We start from the raw sequence: 20,703 nt of genomic DNA, 5'->3' as shown, positions 1-20,703 counted from the left end.
TCCTCCCTCCACAGCCATCCCCGACGGCTTCACCATCGAATCCAAGCCATCCGAGGAGCTACTAGAGGGCCAGCCCGTCCTCCTGAGCTGCCAAGCCGACAGCTACAAGTACGAGCATCTGCGCTGGTACCGCCTCAACCTGTCCACGCTGCACGATGCGCACGGGAACCCGCTTCTGCTCGACTGCAAGAACGTGCATCTGTTCGCCACCCCTCTGGCCGCCAGCCTGGAGGAGGTGGCACCTGGGGCGCGCCACGCCACGCTCAGCCTGAGTATCCCCCGCGTCGCGCCCGAGCACGAGGGCCACTATGTGTGCGAAGTGCAAGACCGGCGCAGCCATGACAAGCACTGCCACAAGAAGTACCTGTCGGTGCAGGGTGAGGCTGGCCGCGGGGAGGGCGGGGACGCGCTCTCTTCTAGCAGTAGCTGCCTCTGCCTTTGCCCCGGCGTGGCTCGCCCCTGGGAGGTCTATTCACAGCCCTGGCCTGCAGGAGCGCCCCCTCCTGACTATCCGCCGCCCCCTGCCCGGCGCACAACCCCTAAGTCCAGCTTCCACGGATCCTTTTCTACCTCTGCTCCCAGCCCAAAGAGGGTCCTCCTGCTAAGTGCAGCTCCACTTAGCTCCCTCTCGACCCCTGCCCCCAGCCCTGGAAGCCCCTCGGCTCACGCAGAACTTGACCGACCTCCTGGTGAACGTGAGCGACTCGCTGGAGATGCAGTGCTTGGTGGCCGGAGCGCACGCGCCCAGCATCGTGTGGTACAAAGACGAGAGGCTGCTGGAGGAAAAGTCGGGTAGGGAGGGTGGCCCTGGCGAAGGGCAGGTCCGGAGGCCCGCGAGGCCAACGATCCCACACCCAGGTGGACCCGCACCTCCACCCCACCCCCTGCAGGAGTCGACTTGGCGGACTCCAACCAGAAGCTGAGCATCCAGCGCGTGCGCGAGGAGGATGCGGGACGCTATCTGTGCAGCGTGTGCAACGCCAAGGGCTGCGTCAACTCCTCCGCCAGCGTGGCCGTGGAAGGTCTGGCCTCAGCCTGCACCCCTCAACTCCCTTCCCGTCCCCAATTAACGCTTTCTTGTGGCCACCTTGGGCAAGTCGTGCCCACCAGAAGGGGTGCTGCCTGCAGGTGCACGCTCTTCCACACACACACACACACACACACACACACGCCGGCCCCTTTCTGCCCACGCAGGCTCCGAGGATAAGGGCAGCATGGAGATCGTGATCCTTGTCGGTACCGGCGTCATCGCTGTCTTCTTCTGGGTCCTCCTCCTCCTCATCTTCTGTAACATGAGGAGGGTGAGTGTCCCTCCCCGCTCCTGATGGAGTCTCTCAGGCCTTCCCCACCCTGGCCGCCCTTAAGATAAAGAATAAGGTGCCCGCCCTAGTTCACCTGGCAGCCTTGTTTCCTGGGAAGCCTCCCTGGCCTTCACGCTGGGCTCCAACCCCGCAGAGGTTGTCTGTCTTTTTTTCTGTCCCCTCCTTGACTGAGAGCCCCGCAGGAAGTGCCATCTGTCCTGGGCAAAGTTCTGCCCAAGCCACAGTGGTATGGCCAAATCAGTGAGCTGCCCCACTCCTCCCTGTCCCCTCCCCGCAGCCGGCCCACGCAGACATCAAGACGGGCTACCTGTCCATCATCATGGACCCCGGGGAGGTGCCTCTGGAGGAGCAATGCGAATACCTGTCCTACGATGCCAGCCAGTGGGAATTCCCCCGAGAGCGGCTGCACCTGGGTGAGGCCAGCACCAGCCTGCCCAACCCACACCTCCTGCCCGACCCACCTGCTGCAGGCTGGAGTGCCTGAATCCCTCCATTTTCAAAACTTGCACCAGGAAGGTCCGCCTGGCCTGACCTGTCCCTGTGGGCGTGGGTACCTAGAACCTTAGCCAGGGTCCCCAGTTCCCAGGCTCCCTGAGGTCACCTGCTGCCACCCTGAGCAGGGTGTATCTGTCACACCTGCCCGGGAGGATGCGCGGCTTCCTGTCCACCTCTCCCTGTCTTCCCGCTGTGGCTCCCCACGCTCCTCCTGCTGCCAGGCCTGTCCTCCTGGACCTCGGCACGGGGCTCCCCCGCTGCCCCCTTGTCTCCACCCTCACCCCGTACAGCTCACCTGCAACTGGCCCCCTGCCCCGACAGGGAGAGTGCTCGGCTACGGCGCCTTCGGGAAGGTGGTGGAAGCCTCCGCTTTCGGCATCAACAAGGGCAGCAGCTGTGACACCGTGGCCGTGAAAATGCTGAAAGGTGTGGGGTCAGCGGGCAGAAGGGGCAGCCTAGCTGGTGAGGAGCAGCAGCTCTGGGTGGGCCGGTGGGACGGCAACTCGGGAAGGGAAACTGAGGCTGGAAGCCAGTCTCATCCAAGGTTCTACAGGGAGGCTGCGGGAGTCAGAGGCAAGGTACCACCGGAACCCCCTGCCTCAGTGGGGCCAGCAGGATGTCCTGGGGACCCTTAGTAACCCTCCCCCTCCCAAAAGCGCTGGCTGTGCCTTAGCTAAGCGGCCAGTGGCGGGGAAGGGGGACCTGCCAGGATTGGGGCCGATGTGAGCCCCGTGTCCCCTCCAGAGGGCGCCACAGCCAGCGAGCACCGCGCGCTGATGTCGGAGCTCAAGATCCTAATTCACATCGGTAACCACCTCAACGTGGTCAACCTCCTCGGGGCGTGCACCAAGCCGAAGGGTACGGAGCGGGGCGGCCCGCTGGGACGGCGAGACCCCGGGCGCAGGGCGCCGCGGGCGGGAGGGGCTGCAGGGCCGGGGGGCCCCCGGGGGGCGCGGGTGCAAACGCGGAGCGCGCCCGCAGCGCGTCCCGGGTTCCGAACGCACGGCCGCTGCCCGGTCCCGCCGCAGGCCCCCTCATGGTGATCGTGGAGTACTGCAAGTACGGCAACCTCTCCAACTTCCTGCGCGCCAAGCGGGACACCTTCAGCCCCTATGCAGTGAGTGCGCGGCCTGCGGGGCGCGGCGGGCGGCCGGGGAATGGAGGCGCCTCTGCGGCGGACGACCGGGCGCCCTCGAGCCAGCTTCGTGCATCCGCAGGAGAAGTCTCCCGAGCAGCGCGGACGCTTCCGCGCCATGGTGGAGCTCGCCAGGCTGGATCGGAGGAGGCCAGGGAGCAGCGACAGGGTCCTCTTCGCACGGTTCTCGAAGAACGAGGGCGGAGCGAGGCGGGCTTCTCCAGACCAGGAAGGTGAGAGCCTGGCCTCTTCCCTTTTCCTAGTGCCTGACGGGCCCGGTTATATCCCATGATCAGGCACCCTAGGGTAACCCAGCCTGGGGTCCTCAGCGGGGCCTTTCATGGGAGAGTGTGGAATGGGCTCTGCCTTAGGAAGGGAAGACACCTCGGGGACAATTTTCACACAGATGTTTTACGATTGATTGGGTCATCAGAGGCTGAGTAGGAAATTGCCCTGCAGACAAGGCAGGCAGTCGAGGGCCAAGCAGCAGGTGCCCGGCCCCCACAGAGCAACAGTATTTACTGCTCTGGGAGTAGGACGTGGGTGTCCCAGAGGCTGAGGGGCAGGAGAGGGTGCTCTGGAGTAGGATGTGGGTGTCCCAGAGGCTGAGGGGCAGGAGAGGGTGCTCTGGAGTAGGATGTGGGTGTCCCAGAGGCTCAGGGGCAGGAGAGGGTGCTCTGGGAGTAGGATGTGGGTGTCCCAGAGGCTCAGGGGCAGGAGAGGGTGCTCTGGGAGTAGGACGTGGGTGTCCCAGAGGCTGAGGGGCAGGAGAGGGTGCTCTGGAATAGGATGTGGGTGTCCCAGAGGCTGAGGGGCAGGAGAGGGTGCTCTGGGAGTAGGACGTGGGTGTCCCAGAGGCTGAGGGGCAGGAGAGGGTGCTCTGGAGTAGGATGTGGGTGTCCCAGAGGCTGAGGGGCAGGAGAGGGTGCTCTGGGAGTAGGACGTGGGTGTCCTAGAGGCTGAGGGCCAGGAGAGGGTGCTCTGGAGTAGGATGTGGGTGTCCCAGAGGCTGAGGGGCAGGAGAGGGTGCTCTGGAGTAGGATGTGGGTGTCCCAGAGGCTGAGGGGCAGGAGAGGGGCTGACATGCTTGTTAGCTGTTCCCTGGGGCTGGGTAGATGGAGGCCGCGGAGGAGGCGCCTCCTGAGCCCACCTGGCTCCACTGTGTAGCTGAGGACCTGTGGCTGAGCCCGCTGACCATGGAAGATCTTGTCTGCTACAGCTTCCAGGTGGCCAGAGGGATGGAGTTCCTGGCTTCCCGAAAGGTGAGCTTCCCCCGAAGGCCCTTCAGACGGGAAAAGGGTGCATCCCCACCAGTCGCCAAGAAGTGCTTGGTACTGGCCTCACCCTGCAATGGCCCTGTGGTCCATCAGTGTCTCTCCCACTTTGCAGAGGAGGAAACTCTGCCCAAAGCATGGAGTTGACCTCCCAAGGTCTCTTGGCTGGTCAGCAGCAGAGTCTGTTTGACTCCACAACTTTCTCTGCTGTCCCCACAATTCCACAGGCTCTCTCCATGATGAGTCCTGGAGATGGATGGAAATCCTTCCCCAAAGGAGCACAGTTCAGGCAGGGCATCCCCATGGTCCCCACTGCTTGGGCACCCTGGAGTTTCGGGTGTGGGTATTACCCCAGGGGCCTGCACTGACAGCCCCCCTGCCGCCTCCCCGCACCCCAGTGCATCCACAGAGACCTGGCTGCTCGGAACATTCTGCTGTCGGAAAGCGACGTGGTGAAGATCTGTGACTTTGGCCTTGCCCGGGACATCTACAAAGACCCTGACTACGTCCGCAAGGGCAGTGTGAGTGCAGGCCATTGAGGAGAGGGAACGTGGGGCGGAACAGGTGAAGGGGTTGGACCACAGACTGCCTGTCCAGGAGAGGGAGGGCTGGCACAGGGTGAGGTGAGCTCCTTGGTTGGCCAGCCATGTGCCCAGCTGCTGGTGGACTTCCTGCCCCCAGGGGACCCTAGTGACCACCCCCCACCTTAGGCATCTTGGGGCAAGGAAGTGGAGAAGGGAGGTGACCGGCAGGCCCAGTGCTCCGAAAGGAAGTGGAGAAGGGAGGTGACCGGCAGGCCCAGTGCTCCGAAAGGAAGTGGAGAAGGGAGGTGACGGGCGGGCCCAGTGCTCCGAAAGGAAGTGGAGAAGGGAGGTGACCGGCGGGGCCCCAGTGCTCCGAAAGGAAGTGGAGAAGGGAGGTGACGGGCGGCCCCAGTGCTCCGAAAGGAAGTGGAGAAGGGAGGTGACGGGCGGGCCCAGTGCTCCGAAAGGAAGTGGAGAAGGGAGGTGACGGGCGGGTCCCCAGTGCTCCGAAAGGAAGTGGAGAAGGGAGGTGACGGGCGGCCCCAATGCTCCGAAAGGAAGTGGAGAAGGGAGGTGACGGGCGGGTCCCCAGTGCTCCGAAAGGAAGTGGAGAAGGGAGGTGACGGGCGGCCCCAGTGCTCCGAAAGGAAGTGGAGAAGGGAGGTGACGGGCGGGCCCAGTGCTCCGAAAGGAAGTGGAGAAGGGAGGTGACGGGCGGGTCCCCAGTGCTCCGAAAGGAAGTGGAGAAGGGAGGTGACGGGCGGCCCCAGTGCTCCGAAAGGAAGTGGAGAAGGGAGGTGACGGGCGGGTCCCCAGTGCTCCGAAAGGAAGTGGAGAAGGGAGGTGACGGGCGGCCCCAGTGCTCCGAAAGGAAGTGGAGAAGGGAGGTGACGGGCGGGCCCAGTGCTCCGAAAGGAAGTGGAGAAGGGAGGTGACCGGCGGGCCCAGTGCTCCGATTGGAGCTTGTTCCGATTGGAGCTTGTCTTTGCCCCGCGCCTTGCTCCGTGAGGTGGGTCCTGACTCCCAGGGCCTGCCCTATGGAGCCTGAGCGTGCAAAGCATTCTGTGGCGTCTGTCCTGGAGATGGACCAGCTTGGCGCAGTATGTGGAACTCAGGAGGCGAAGTGTCTTGTGAATGGAGCTCAGGCAGGGCAGCAGGTGCCTGGATGAGCCTCCAAGGCGGGTCAGGGTTCCGCGCCTGGGGGAGAAAGGGTGTCAGAGGGGGAGGAGCAGGATGGGCCCAGGGCCTGGTCTTGATGAGCCATCCAGCCCAGCATGGCCGCTGGTTGGAGGGAAGTGTCAGGTTGTCTGCAGTTACAAAAACCTCCCTTATGCCATAAGCTGGGAAGAGAGGGGAGTGGGGGTGCTGGGGTGGAGGTAGAGGCCAGTCCAGAAGGGCCCTGGCCCTCAGGGCTCCCAGGTAGACACCATGAGAGGGAGAGAGACAGCCGGTGGCGGAGATGCCTCAGGAGCCCAGGAGGAGGGCGTCAGGAGTGATGGCCTGGTTTCCAAGGTGGGGACAGTGAGTGGACAGAGCGTGCTTGTCAGGGGAGATGGTGAGAGTGTGCAGGGGTGCGTTTCATCAGGAGGCTGCGCTGGAGGTCTAGGGCTGGAGGAAGGTGTGCAGTCTCCCCCGATACCCCTCCCCTGAGAGCTGGGAGGGAGAGGGGCCCAGACAGACCCAGGAGAACAGCAGCAGGGAGATACCTTCAACCCAGGCAGAGGACCCTGTTAGGGGGTGCCAGAGCACCTGGCCTCAGCTCTCTCTTCCCATCCACCACGGGACACGCTTCCCTCCGTCTCCCCATCCACCGCGGGACACGCTTCCCTCCGTCTCCCCATCCACCGCGGGACACGCTTCCCTCCGTCTCCCCAGGCCCGGCTGCCCCTGAAGTGGATGGCCCCTGAAAGCATCTTCGACAAGGTGTACACCACGCAGAGTGACGTGTGGTCCTTTGGGGTGCTTCTCTGGGAGATCTTCTCTCTGGGTGAGTGCAGGATGGGGTGCCGGTGGGGAGAGGAGGCGAGGTCACTGGCGGCAGGTTACATGACCGGCCCTGCTGGAGTAAGGGACTGGGCACCTGGAGGTGTGTGCCAGGTCGTTCTGAAGCAGGTGGTTTGTGGGCCACCAAGGGCCCCCCACCTCTCCCCAGCCTGTCCCAGCCTCCGAGAGGACTTTGCCTCCAACGTGGGCCACCCTCTGTGGGGTGCACATTGAAGCCTGAGCCACGACTGAGCCTCTTCACATGGCAGCCCCAGAGGGAGCTCAGAGCCCAGTCAGCGGACGTGCCTACTCCAAGAGCTCCATGTGGGAACTCAGGCCCCGCTGTGAGCATGAGGAAGTCTCCAGGCCAGGGTAGGGCAGTGAACTTGAAAAAGTTAAAATGTCACCAAGTGGCAACTGATCCACGCTACTGCGGAAACTAAAGGAGCAGGAAGAGTGTAGGAGGCGTGGGAGCTTGGGTAAGCCAGAGGGGCCCAAGGAGGGAGTTCAGCAGTCCAGGATGGGGAACAGCAGGGGTTGGGAGGAGCAGCAGGGGTTGGGGGGAGCAGCAGGGGTTGGGGGGAGCAGCAGGAGAAGCAGCGAGAGGCAAGAGAGGCTTTGTTGAAACTGCCTGCAGGCGGCTCCCCCGCCGCTGATGATCCGGTAACCATGATGTCTACCGTGTCGCCAGTGGGTGGATGCTCTTGGCACCCCTAGCAAGCAGGCGGCACAGTCCTCTTTTAACCAAATGAACTAGAGCTGGGGAGGGCAGCGACTTGCTCACAGGTCCCAGGTAGAGCACAGTCGGGTGAGCCATCTCCACCCCACCACGGATGGGGGAAGCGACAGGATGGGGTGACTTGGGGGGGAAGGGACAGGACGGGGTGACTTGGGGGGCTGGGCTGAGCCGCAGGAGGCTTGCTCCCCACCCACCTCCCCTTCCTGTTGTCAGGGGCCTCCCCGTACCCTGGGGTGCAGATCAATGAGGAGTTCTGCCAGCGACTGAGAGACGGCACGAGGATGAGGGCCCCGGAGCTGGCCACTCCCGCCATGTGAGCCTCCCCATGGCCCTGCAGGTTTTGGGGACAGCAAGCATCGGGGGCGTGGGGGTTGTGTCCATGAGAAGGTGGCATCAGGGAAGCCAGGGCCAGTAGGACAGGCCTGGGCACCACCCTCAAGACACACGGGTAGTCTGTAGCACAGCTGCACCAGGAGGACACCAGGAGGGAAGGCTGGGCGCTGTCGGAACAGAGCCAAGTGTTCAGGGAAAGCATCACCAGGAGGGGACGCTGGGCTAACATTTGAAGGAGGAATGAGGGTAGCTGGACAAGAGTGGGAGACATGTCAAGGGCAGAGTGGGTGAGAGGGCCCAGGAAGGCTGGGGCACTGAAGGTCCTGGGGCGGGGGTGGGGTGCATGCAGTCCAGCAGCCCACGTGATCCTGCAGACGCCGCGTCATGCTGAACTGCTGGTCCGGAGACCCCAAGGCGAGACCTGCATTCTCGGAGCTGGTGGAGATCCTGGGGGACCTGCTCCAGGGCAGGGGCCTGCAAGTGAGCCCCTTCCCCACCCTGTTCTACTATGGCCTTTGGCCCCTGCCCTGGGTCCCTGGCCCCAGCTGCCCCTCCAAGCCCATCTAGGCTCTGCCCACCTCTCAGCTGCTAGGCTAGGGTGGTGGGGTCCTGGGCCCCCACCCACACCTCGTCCCCACACCCTTGCATCTTTCTGTTGAGCACACACCCGCTGCACAGCTACACTGCCTGCTCCAGGTGCTGTGTGGATAGTCAGAGCCTGTCCCTGCCCGAGGGGAATCCTAGGCTGGTCCCCGCCGGCCTGCGAGGCAGCCCCATCTCCCTGGCATCGTCATGATGCATTCCTTCACCTGGTGCCAGTTCTGTCCCCCACTCCACTGAACACACGGACCCTTGACCTGTGTGTGCTGACATCTCTCCCTCCCCACGTGGTGCTCCTCCAGGGTGGGGGATGGAGGAGCTCGTGACCCAGCTCAAGGTGGGGCCTGGAGCAAGGAGCAGGGGGTGGCCTGTTGCCCAGGCCTTAGGGACTGGGATGGGTGCTGTGGGTCTAGTTCCATCCAAAGAAGAAGGTAGGGAGTGCTGGCCCCAGTTCCTGAAGCTGCCGGCTCAGCTAGGGACTGGAGGAGGGATGATCTGGCTGAGCCCCAGCCTGCCCCACCTGCCTCATCCATAAATGTACCTGGAAGGGCTGTTGGGAGAACTTAGCGAGGCTGGCACAGCCAGCATTCTGCTACCTTGACCCCTTATCTGTCTTGATGGCTGAGATGTGCTGGTTTCTGGCATGAGCTCGTTTCCTCCGTGGAGCACTCACGTGCCCGCATGGTCTGTTAGGGCCCTGTCTCAGGGGTCAGGAGCCCAAGCAGTCCCGAGGGCAGAGCGAGGGCTGAGGGTGGGGGTGAGGGCTGAGGGCGGGGGTGAGGGCTGAGTGCGGGGGCGAGGGCTGAGGGTGGGGCTGAGTGCGGGGGCGAGGGCTGAGTGCGGGGGCGAGGGCTGAGTGCGGGGGTGAGGGCTGAGGGGAGGGCGAGGGTGGGGGCGAGGGCTGAGTGCGGGGGCGAGGGCTGAGTGCGGGGGCGAGGGCTGAGGGCAGGGCGAGGGCTGAGGGCAGGGCGAGGGCGGGGGCGAGAGGTGAGGGCGGGGGCGAGGGCTGAGGGCGGGGGCGAGGGCTGAGTGCGGGGGCGAGGGCTGAGGGCGGGGGCGAGGGCTGAGGGCGGGGGCGAGGGCTGAGTGCGGGGGCGAGGGCTGAGGGCAGGGCGAGGGTGGGGGCGAGGGCTGAGGGCAGGGCGAGGGTGGGGGCGAGGGCTGAGGGGAGGGCGAGGGTGGGGGCGAGGGCTGAGGGTGGGGGCGAGGGCTGAGGGTGGGGGCGAGGGCTGAGGGGAGGGCGAGGGCTGAGGGCGGGGGCGAGGGCTGAGGGCGGGGGCGAGGGCTGAGGGCGGGGGCGAGGGCTGAGGGTGGGGGCGAGGGCTGAGGGCAGGGCGAGGGTGGGGGCGAGGGCTGAGGGCGGGGGCGAGGGTGGGGGCGAGGGCTGAGGGGAGGGCGAGGGTGGGGGTGAGGGCTGAGGGTGGGGGTGAGGGCTGAGTGCGGGGGCGAGGGCTGAGTGCGGGGGCGAGGGCTGAGGGTGGGGCTGAGTGCGGGGGCGGGGGCTGAGTGCGGGGGCGAGGGCTGAGGGCGGGGGCGAGGGCTGAGGGCGGGGGCGAGGGCTGAGGGCGGGGGCGAGGGCTGAGTGCGGGGGCGAGGGCTGAGTGCGGGGGCGAGGGCTGAGGGCAGGGCGAGGGCTGAGGGCAGGGCGAGGGCTGAGGGCAGGGCGAGGGCTGAGGGCAGGGCGAGGGTGGGGGCGAGGGCTGAGGGCAGGGCGAGGGTGGGGGCGAGGGCTGAGGGCAGGGCGAGGGTGGGGGCGAGGGCTGAGGGGAGGGCGAGGGTGGGGGTGAGGGCTGAGGGTGGGGGCGAGGGCTGAGGGTGGGGGCGAGGGCTGAGTGCGGGGGCGAGGGCTGAGGGCAGGGCGAGGGCTGAGGGCAGGGCGAGGGCTGAGGGCAGGGCGAGGGTGGGGGTGAGGGCTGAGGGCAGGGCGAGGGTGGGGGCGAGGGCTGAGGGCAGGGCGAGGGTGGGGGCGAGAGGTGAGTGCGGGGGTGAGGGCTGAGTGCGGGGGTGAGGGCTGAGGGCGGGGGCGAGGGCTGAGGGGAGGGCGAGGGCGGGGGCGAGGGCTGAGGGCAGGGCGAGGGTGGGGGCGAGGGCTGAGGGGAGGGCGAGGGTGGGGGTGAGGGCTGAGTGCGGGGGCGAGGGCTGAGGGCAGGGCGAGGGTGGGGGCGAGAGGTGAGTGCGGGGGTGAGGGCTGAGTGCGGGGGTGAGGGCTGAGGGCAGGGCGAGGGCTGAGGGGAGGGCGAGGGCGGGGGCGAGGGCTGAGGGCAGGGCGAGGGCTGAGGGCAGGGCGAGGGCTGAGGGCGGTGGCTGGTGTTTCTGGCCTGGCTGCCTCTCCTGTTCCCGCCAGGAGGAAGAGGAGGTCTGCACGGCCCCACGTGGCTCTCAGAGCTCAGAAGAGGGCAGCTTCTCGCAGGAGTCCACCATGGCCCTACACATCGCCCAGGCTGACGCTGAGGACAGCCCGCCAAGCCTGCAGCGCCACAGCCTGGCCGCCAGGTCAGCTGTCCTGCAGGTCCAGGAATGGGGTGGGAGAAAGCCGTGTGGACAAGGTGCATTTTATCCCTCTGCGTCATCGGGGGAAAGCAGATCATGCGACGTCAGAGACCAGTGTGCACGAACTCGGAGCACAGAGTGGCTTTAAATGATCCACTGCAGGGTCCTTCCACGGCAGTGTGACCTGGCTGCGTGCTTGTTTTTGAGTCCTGTCCACCCACCAGTGTCCCCTCACCCCAACATCAAGGGTACTTTTTATTTTATTTTTTCTTTTTTTGAGACGGAGTCTCTCTCTGTCACCCAGGCTGGAGTGCAGTGGCGCGATCTTGGCTCACCGCAAGCTCCGCCTCCCGGGTTCACGCCATTCTCCTGCCTCAGCCTCCCGAGTAGCTGGGACTACAGGCGCCTGCCACCACGCCCTAATTTTTTGTATTTTTAGTGGAGACAGGGTTTCACCATGTTAGCCAGGATGGTCTCGATCTCCTGACCTCCTGATCCACCCGCCTCGGCCTCCCAGCAAAGTGCTGGGATTACAGGCGTGAGCCACCGCGCCCGGCCAGGGTACTTTTTCTCCCGGAGAGGTGGAGTGGACTGTGTTTGGGCCAGGATTCCTCCCAGGAATCTCTGATTATCTAAATCACTGATTAGTCTGGGGGTGAGTCCCCAAGAGTCCCTGGGAGCAGGGAAGGGCTCCAACTATGAGGCGTGGGCAGGAGGAGAATGTAACCTAATTCCCGGAACTCTGCCCAGGCTCTCTTATCCCTGGCATTTCACACTCAGGATGGCTGTGCTGGCCACATTCACAGCAGTGTTGCTGAGATGCAGGCTCTACGTCCTGTCCCTCTGCCCTAGCATACAGCAGGGCTAGGCCTGGGGGACAACAACAGTTAGCTGGATTCTGCCAGGCTCCTTCCACAAACCCCTCAACGTGTGCCTTAGTGCACCCACGTACAGGCAGGGCAGTCGGCGGCTTGCAGCCCCAGGGCTGCCTGGCTGGCCCAGGGTAGCCCATCCCCGGGAGGAGCTCCATGCCACACGGGGCTGGATGCCCCCTCGCTTCCCATCACAGAGCTCAGCAGTGGACTCGGGAGGAAACACAGCCCAGGGTGCTGCTGGGGCTGTTGGGTAGACATCTGAGGCCAGGCACACGGAGGAGCCCCTGCCAGCACTCAGACCCAGGCCCGTCCATACTCCTGCCCCAGGCTGGGGGTCCTTTCCAGGAGAAGAGGGGGCACAGGGACGGTGGAGAGAAGTTCGAGGAGGGTTGCTGCGGCGCGTTCCTCAGCACCTTCTGATTTCTCCCCACAGGTATTACAACTGGGTGTCCTTTCCCGGGTGCCTGGCCAGAGGGGCTGAGACCCGTGGCTCCTCCAGGATGAAGACATTTGAGGAATTCCCTATGACCCCAACGACCTACAAAGGCTCTGTGGTACTTCACGTGAAGGGTGGGGGCTGTGCTCTGGGCTCAGGGCTGGGGCCGCCTCAGGGGAGGCAGCGTCAGGAACTCGTAAGGCAAATGGCAGAACCCAACGACTGTCCTTTGAAAGTGCAAGTCCAGGGAGAGCCTTGGGCACATTTGGGACCCCCTGCGATGCCACGACTCACAGCTGCTTTCTGTCCTGTGCCCTCGTCACCCCCACACGAGGCCTCCCCTCCTCAGCAGCGCAGAAACCCCAGTGGAAGGACGGCTGCTCCTCGGTGGCAGGTTCGGGGGTCCCGGGCCTGGTCAGTGAGCGCTGGGCAGAGGGGCCCCATGGGAGCCCTTGGCCAGACCACAGGGACCTGGGTTCCTGCCTCCAGGGCCACTTGGAGATGTTGGGGGACTCTGAAAAGATCGCAGTTTCCCTCCCGTGTAATTCAAAATAAAAACCACACCAAGCCACAGTCGAAGGGTAACAAAGCCCCCCAAACCGGAAGGCAGCCTCACATGGATCGTTTTTTTGAACTACGAGCTGCCAGGTTGTGAGGCCTCTCCCTGCTTCTCCCACGGCTCCTGCTCTTCACACACTGAGCATATGCTTGGCCACCGTGGAGGTCCCCCAGTATGAGGCGTCCACGGGCCACACACAGCCCCCCGACCTCAGTGTCTCCCTCCGTGGCAGGGGCATGTGACCCTCACCCTGGGATGGAATGGACGCCTTGTTTCTGGCTCAGCTTCCCAGGGACAGGTGTTAGGTCAGCCGTGCTGCAGGGCCATGCTGCACTTCCCTGGCTGGGGGCGGCTGCCCTGCAGGAGGGCCTCAGGCGGGACCCACAGCCTGGCTTGTCCTCTCCACACAGGACAACCAGACAGACAGTGGGATGGTGCTGGCCTCGGAGGAGTTTGAGCAGATAGACAGCAGGCATAGACAAGAAAGCGGCTTCAGGTAAGGGCTTCGTGAGCCTCCTGCACTGCAGGTATCGACATTGCCCTCCCCTGGGGGAGGGAGGCTGGGGCCTGGGTGCGCCCAGCCCTCTTCCCGAAACCTGTCGTGGCTCCCTATGGCCTTTTCGCGTGTTCAAGGTGAGCTGCCTGAGACCCCCCTCCTGACCTATAGCACCGCGGGAGCCCCTCCCTGTCACATGCTGGCCACGTGGGCGCTGGTCCCGACACCTCCCTGTCATCTGACAGAGCTCAGATGCTGTGTCTTTCTGACACCACAGATAACCTACCATGCCCAGGGCGCACACACTCTCCTCCAGGTTGGGGAGGCCACCCCAGCCCCAGAACCCCAGAACTTCACCCAGTGGCTCCAGAAGCCGGGTAGATACTGTAATCTGAACTGGCTGGTGTAGGGTCCGGCCCTGTGGGGCTTAGCGGGTGTTCTCCCCGTGTGTGGAGACAAGAGATCGTAAGAAAGAAAGACACAAGACAGAGATAAAGAGAAAACAGCTGGGCCTGGGGGACCACTACCATCAAGACGTGGAGACGGGTAGTGGCCCCGAATGGCTGAGCGCGCTGATATTTATTGCATACAAGACAAGGGGGCAGGGTCAGGAGGGTGAGTCGTCCAAGTGATTGATAAGGTGAAGCAAGTCACATGATCATGGGACGGGGCCCTTCCCTCTTAGGTAGCTGAAGCAGAGAGAGAGAAGGCAGCATTCGTCAGCATTTTCTTCTCTGCACTTATAAGATCAAAGACTTAAAGACTTTCGCTATTTCTTCTACCGCTATCTACTGCAAACTTCAAAGAGGAACCAGGAGTACGGGAGGAGCATGAAAGTGGACAAGGAGTGTGATCATTGAAGCACCACAGGGAGGGGTTAGGCCTCCGGATGACTGCGGGCCAGGCCTGGAGAACATCCAGCCTCCCACAAGAAGCTGGTGGAGCAGTGTTCCCTGACTCCTCCAAGGAAAGGGAGACGCCCTTTCATGGTCTGCTGAGTAACAGGTGCCTTCCCAGGCACTGGCGTTACCGCTTGACCAAGGAGCCCTCAAGCGGCCCTTATGCCGGCGTGACAGAGGGCTCACCTCTTGCCTTCTAGGTCACTTCTCACAATGTCCCTTCAGCACCTGACCCTGTGCCCGCCAGTTATTCCTTGGTAATATGAGTAATACATCAAAGAGTAGTATTAAAAGCTAATTAATCATGTTTATACTAATGACTGATAATGTCCATGATCATCTCTCTAATTTGTATTATGACTATTCTTATTCTATTTTCTTTATTATATATATATATATATATATATGTATGTATGTATTTTTTTTTTTTTGAGACAGTCTCGCTCTGTCTCCCAGGCTGGAGTGCAGTGGTGCGATCTCGGCTCACTGCAAGCTCCGCCTCCCGGGTTCACGCCATTCTCCTGCCTCAGCCTTCCGAGTAACTGGGACTACAGGCACTCGCCACCACGCCCGGCTAATTTTTTTGTATTTTTTTTAGTAGAGACCGGGTTTCGCCGTGTTAGCCAGGATGGTCTCGATCTCCTGACCTCGTGATCCACCCGCCCTCGGCCTCCCAAAGTGCTGGGATTACAGGCGTGAGCCACCGCGCCCGGCCACTGTTTTCTTTATTATACTGAAACAGTTTGTGCCTTCAGTCTCTTGCCTCAGCACCTGGGTGATCCTTCGCCCACAGGCTGGGATGTATTTTGGCAACAGAGAAATACCCACATATCCCAGATAGAAAGTGAACTCCATTTGCCCAACATGACAGCCAGGGGAAAAACAGTTTTGGCCATTTTGAACGTTGAAACTTTTAAGGGTATAGATTTAAACAGACTTCAGTGTCTGCTTAAAATATTCATTTTATTTTTATTTTTATTTTTATTTTTTGAGACAGAGTCTCACTCCGTCACCCAGGCTAGAGTGCAGTGGTGCGATCTCGGCTCACCGCAACCTCCACCTCCCGGGTTCACGTGATTATCCTGCCTCAGCCTCTTGAGTAGCTGGGATTATAGGCGTGTGCCACCACGCCCAGCTAAATTTGTTTTTTTGTTGTTGTTTTTTTTTTTTTTAGTACAGACGGAGTTTCGCCACGTTGGCCAGGCTGGTCTTGAACTCCTGGCCTCAAGTGATCTGCCCTCAGCCTCCCAGGGTGCTGGGATTACAGGCATGAGCCACCACGCCCAGCTCATCAGGTGACTCCTGTTAGTACCTGGTTTTGGAAAATTAATGGTGGTCACATTTATGGAAATAGCTTTGGGCTAATTTTTCATCACCAAACAGCATTTCCACATTCAAAAAACAAGGTAATTAAGTAAAAGGTGTCGCAGAGGATGATCCCCACGTAAATTCAAACCTCTGCACACCTTCGAGAAACAGCACAGCTCCCTGAGATCAAAGAAGGCCGCTCAGCCCAGGCCCGTGGCTCAGCTAGGAGACAGACTCCGTGGAAACGTGAGTTGGGGACTCAACGCCAGGACCCGCACGGCTGAGCCTGCACCACGGTGGGAGAGTCAGATAGGGCCGTCCCACGAGAGGAGAGTGTGACCAGGTCCTTGGGGATGTGGCAACACAGACCCAGGGGTGACGGAGGAGATGGGGCTGCTAGGAGAGCTCCCTTGTCAAGCCCAAGGCACTGGGCAGCCATCTTGCTTCTGAAAGGGCGGCGAGCCAGAAGGGAGTGCAGCCCCTTGGATGCTTGGTGGTAGAGGAAGAAGAAAGTTCCAGAAGATATGGGTCCTAAGGAAGCAAGATAGTATCCAGAAGTCAGAAGAAGACGCATGATGGATTTGTTCATTTGAGAAACTGCACCACCCTGTATCGGCAGCAGAGGGCACTGTTCTTTGTCCTCTGTCGACAATGAGCCAAGAAAAGGTGCCACAGGTCTCTGGCGGGTGCATCCGCTTGGCATACAGAATGCTGTGCAAACAGGTGCAAGGAGAGAATGTGCCTTGCGGGGGTGTGGGGAGAAGAAGGAGGAATCTATCTGCCTAGTCCTTCGCTGTCTCCTGTTAACCACTGGTCGGCACTCGCCCCATGGGGGTTCACCTCCTCACTCCTGGGTTACATCATCCAGCCCCCTCAGTACCCACTTAGGATGCCAGAGCCCATGCCTATAGATGTGGCTTTTCACCTGCATCTGTGGGTGGAAGGAGATCAGGAAACTGGGCTTGTGGTCAGTCAGCATGGCTGCGTGCAGCCAGTGGAGGGCCTAGCTCTTCTGGGTAAGAGACTAGCTGGCCCCTGGTGGCAGGATGATACGGGACGTGTGTGAGCCTTCAGAAGGAAGAATGCACTCAAAGGAACTTGAGATGATGCCAAATATATGGGTTTGAGGTGGCACTTTTAAGTGAAGAAATGTAGGATGCCACCAAAATCCCTAGTCCCATCCACAGGAGAAGTGGCTATTTCTGGTGTAGGAAATCCTAACATGAATAATCCTGAACCCCAAAAAAGCACCCTCCATACAAAGTTATAGGAATAAGACAGAGCATTAGAGTTAAAACTTCCCGGTAGACAATTGTTCAAAAGAAACAGGAAAACGAGCAAAATGCTCCAACATGAATTAAACATATAAGGAAACAAGCAGTGGCTTGTTTTGTTGAATCTGAAATTCAAAATTTCAGGATAGAAATGGACGGACAATGTGATGATACAACTGACAGCAGACTAAATTCAGGAAAGAAATCGAAATAAAAGATAGATTCGGCCAGGCAGTAGCTCTCACCTGTAATCACAGCACCTTGGGAGGCTGAGGCAGGAGGATCACTTGAGGCCCGGAGTTCAAGACCAACCTGGGCAACAGAATGAGACACTCTCTACAAATAGTAATTTTAAAAATTAGCTGGGTGTGGTGGCCCATGCCTGTGGTAGCAGCCACTCAGCAGGCTGAGGTGGGAGAGTTGCTTGAGCCCAGAAGGTCGAGGATGCAGTGAGCCATGATCGTGCCACTGCACTCCAGGCTGGGCAACACAGCAAGCCCCCATTTTGGGGGAAAAAACCCGATAAATCTTTTCTAAAACCAGGGCACCACAGGGACAATATGTATGAGCAGACTGATAGTGCCAGACACAGAGGATGGATGTGAAAAGAGGAAAACAAAACTGAAAAGAGGCAAAAGGATCAGAAAGTGACAGGAATAGAAAAGAGCCAATATATCTAAAATTGGGAGTCCCAGAGGAAGAAAATGCAAACAGTAAAAGAACTCATATTTTAAACTCACAGTCAAGAGTTTTCAGTAGCACCATGCAAAGCACCAAACAAGAAGTCAACATCTTCAAAAAATGCAAAGAAAGTGAGCGCTTGAGGATGGTGCATGATAGGGCAGGCAGAGAGGAGGGCAGGGGCAGAAACCACCCCCTAGGTCAAGGCGAGAGGCCTGGATTTGCTTCGTGGAGTGACGGGAAGCCGTTGGAGGGCGTGTCAGGAGGAGAATGACATAGTGTAACTTGAAGGACCTCTCTGAAGGGTGGACCACCAGGAGGCCAGGGTGGAAGCACACAGCAGCCCGCGGGAGGATGTCACAGAGCCGGCAAGCACACAGCTGGCTCCGCAGGAGGGCCAGGAATGGAGATGCACGGATGTGTCCTGGAGTTAGAATGGACAGGACTTCTGGATGGATTGGATATGAAGAGTGAGGGGAAGGAGGAAGCAAGGAGAACCCCAGGGTGCTTGGCTTGAGCGGCTGAGGGGACGGTGGTGCCGTTCACTGAGATGGGCAAGACAGAGTGAGAACTGGGTTGGGGGATGAAGTTGGACATTCTTCACAGTCTCGGGTCCAGGCTAGGTAGGGACAGAGCTCCAGTGAGTGCTGGATCAGATCGATCCGCTTTGCTGTTTGAGTCAAGTCTGTGTGTGTTTTTTGAAGTCTGAACGCATCCCATGCTCCGCTGTGTCCTTGGTGGTTCCCATCACACCCTGACAGGGCTCCAGTCCCTCCTTGTTTTTTGTTTGTTAGTTTGTTTTTGAGACAGGGTCTCACTTTGTCACCCAGGCTGGAGTGCAGTGGCACGATCTTGGCTCACTGAAACCTCCACCTCCTGGGCTCAAGCAATTTTTTTATTTTTAAGATGGAGTCTCACTCTGTCGCCCAGGCTGGAGTGCAGTGGCGCAATCTCAGCTCACTGCAAGCTCCGCCTCCCAGGTTCACGCCATTCTCCTGCCTCAGCCTCCCGAGTAGCTGGGACTACAGGCGCCCACCACCACGCCCGGCTAATTTTTTGTATTTTTAGTAGAGACGGGGTTTCACCATGTTAGCCAGGATGGTCTCGATCTCCTGACCTCATGATCCGCCCACCTCGGTCTCCCAGCAAAGTGCTGGGGTTACAGGCTTGAGCCACCGTGCCCGGCCTCAAGCAATTGTTTCACTTAGCTGGGACCGCAGGCATGCACCACCACGCCTGGCTAATTTTTGTATTTTTTGTAGAGACGGGGTTTCCCCATGTTGCCTGGGCTGGACTCTAACTCCTGGCCTGAAGCCATCCGCCTGCCTAGGCCTCCCAAGTACTGGGATTACCAGTGTGCACCACCTGCCACCCAGCCTTCTTCTCTTACTAACACCACCTTCCCTGTCTTGGCAGCTGTAAAGGACCTGGCCAGAATGTGGCTGTGACCAGGGCACACCCTGACTCCCAAGGGAGGAGGCGGCGGCCTGAGCGGGGGGCCCGAGGAGGCCAGGTGTTTTACAACAGCGAGTATGGGGAGCTGCCGGAGCCAAGCGAGGAGGACCACTGCTCCCCGTCGGCCCGCGTGACTTTCTTCACAGACAACAGCTACTAAGCAGCCTCGGACAAGACCCCCAGCACTTGGGGGTTCAGGCCCGGCAGGGCGGGCAGAGGGCTGGAGGCCCAGGCTGGGAACTCATCTGGTTGAACTCTGGTGGCACAGGAGTGTCCTCTTCCCTCTCTGCAGGCTTCCCAGCTAGGAAGAGCAGGACTCCAGGCCCAAGGCTCCCGGAATTCCGTCACCACGACTGGCCAGGGCCACGCTCCAGCTGCCCCGGCCCCTCCCCCTGAGATTCAGATGTCATTTAGTTCAGCATCCGCAGGTGCTGGTCCTGGGGCCAGCACTTCCATGGGAATGTCTCTTTGGTGACCTCCTTTCATCACACCGGGTGGTGGCCTGGTCCCTGTTTTCCCACGAGGAATCTGTGAGTCTGGGAGTCACACAGTGTTGGAGGTTAAGCCATACGAGAGCAGAGGTCCCCCAAACGCCGTGTCCTCCTCAGGCACACAGCTACTCTTCCCACGAGGGCTGGCTGGCCTCACCCGCCCCTGCACAGTTGAAGGGAGGGGCTGTGTTTCCATCTCAAAGAAACGAGGTATTTGCAGGGTCCTCTTCTGGGCCTGACCAAACAGCTAACTAGCCCCTGGGGTGGCCACCAGTATGACAGTATTATACGCTGGCAACACAGAGGCAGCCCGCACACCTGCGCCTGGGTGTTGAGAGCCATTCTGCAGGTCTTTTTCAACAGAACTTCACAGACTGTTAGAGCTGCTGAGAAGAATTTGCTTTCCGAATTCAGCCTGGAAGGCGCCCAGGGACAGCTGTACTGAGTCTAGATGACTCTGACCCCCGCCCCAGGTCAAGGCCAGCAGAGCAGTCAGTGCCTCTGGAGAAGGCCCTTGCTCTCCCACCTGGCCCAGAATCCGAGGAGCCTGGGTCTGGAGCTGCCGGTCTGGTTCTTCCCTTTAGAGCCCGGATCTGCCACCTGCGGCCCCTCCCAAGCCGTGAACCAGCTCATGAGAGATGAGCACCGTGGGATCCACTCAGGAAGGCTCGGGGCTGGCACAAAGGACCACCCGGCATTGCCCTGTGCCACCCAGCACTCAGTGGACATTCTGGGGCCCTGCCTTCAGCCTTTTCCTGCCCTGTGCCTGACATCAGCACCCTGGCTGGTCAGAAGGCCGCCCTCCCAGAGGAGCAGCCGAGAGATCCCCTGAAGGCTGGAGGCATTCTGCTCAGGACCCCTATCCCAGCTCACAGTGCCCAACCATCTCACCAGGAGAAAGAGCCACATCCCCGCGTTAGAACCACGGAGACCGACCACCACCCTGACCCCCCAAACCCACTCACCAGACGCTTGCAGGACAGGCGCCGCGCAGCGAGCAGGGGCTTGCCCGGCCGACCCTCCCCTCCCCACCTGCCCCACTGCGCGTTACTCCAGGATACGCCGAGCGCACGTATAAGGTCATCTTCATCGTCCCCGTGGACCTTCCCCTTCCTCTGCACGTCGTCCAGCGTGGGACTGGCGTGTTGGGCTTCCCTGGGAGGATCTGGAGGTTGTTCTCTGCAGGGGACCAGCCTGGCTCCTGGCGCGCACCTCTGCTCCCTTCTCCTCACTACCCACCCACGCATGTACCGGGAAAAAACCTACTATGCCCTTCTAGACCATGTTCTGAGAAAAGATCGAAAATATTTAACAAGAGATAATAATAAATCTGA

The 20,703-nt window shown here is 60.9% G+C and overlaps 1 protein-coding gene across 6 annotated transcripts in view; it reads left to right on the top strand.

Moving 5' to 3' along the window:
* The window catches only part of FLT4 (fms related receptor tyrosine kinase 4), a 49,230-nt gene extending 28,527 nt beyond the window's left edge, over positions 1 to 20,703 (top strand). Inside the window, exons 13-31 of one of the 6 annotated variants that reach the window (XM_009450334.3) lie at positions 15 to 377; positions 646 to 792; positions 891 to 1,022; positions 1,195 to 1,301; positions 1,600 to 1,735; positions 2,139 to 2,243; positions 2,562 to 2,675; positions 2,846 to 2,934; positions 3,035 to 3,185; positions 4,120 to 4,214; positions 4,625 to 4,747; positions 6,626 to 6,737; positions 7,686 to 7,785; positions 8,180 to 8,285; positions 10,750 to 10,898; positions 12,204 to 12,324; positions 12,541 to 12,600; positions 13,176 to 13,261; positions 18,840 to 20,703. In XM_009450334.3, the coding sequence (XP_009448609.1) occupies positions 15 to 377; positions 646 to 792; positions 891 to 1,022; positions 1,195 to 1,301; positions 1,600 to 1,735; positions 2,139 to 2,243; positions 2,562 to 2,675; positions 2,846 to 2,934; positions 3,035 to 3,185; positions 4,120 to 4,214; positions 4,625 to 4,747; positions 6,626 to 6,737; positions 7,686 to 7,785; positions 8,180 to 8,285; positions 10,750 to 10,898; positions 12,204 to 12,324; positions 12,541 to 12,600; positions 13,176 to 13,261; positions 18,840 to 19,038 (2,495 nt within the window). In that variant the 3' untranslated portion in view covers positions 19,039 to 20,703. Of the gene's footprint in view, positions 1 to 14; positions 378 to 645; positions 793 to 890; positions 1,023 to 1,194; positions 1,302 to 1,599; positions 1,736 to 2,138; positions 2,244 to 2,561; positions 2,676 to 2,845; positions 2,935 to 3,034; positions 3,186 to 4,119; positions 4,215 to 4,624; positions 4,748 to 6,625; positions 6,738 to 7,685; positions 7,786 to 8,179; positions 8,286 to 10,749; positions 10,899 to 12,203; positions 12,325 to 12,540; positions 12,601 to 13,175; positions 13,262 to 13,946; positions 14,474 to 18,839 lie in introns of those variants that run through there. The other 5 variants (XM_009450336.3, XM_009450335.4, XM_518160.7 and 2 more) reach the window with 5 other exon arrangements.

Source organism: Pan troglodytes, chromosome 4, assembly GCF_028858775.2.
Source record: "Pan troglodytes isolate AG18354 chromosome 4, NHGRI_mPanTro3-v2.0_pri, whole genome shotgun sequence".
NCBI classification, from domain to species: domain Eukaryota; kingdom Metazoa; phylum Chordata; class Mammalia; order Primates; family Hominidae; genus Pan; species Pan troglodytes.
Note: the sequence above shows the minus strand (reverse complement) of the source record. Positions and strands in the feature narration are given on the sequence as shown.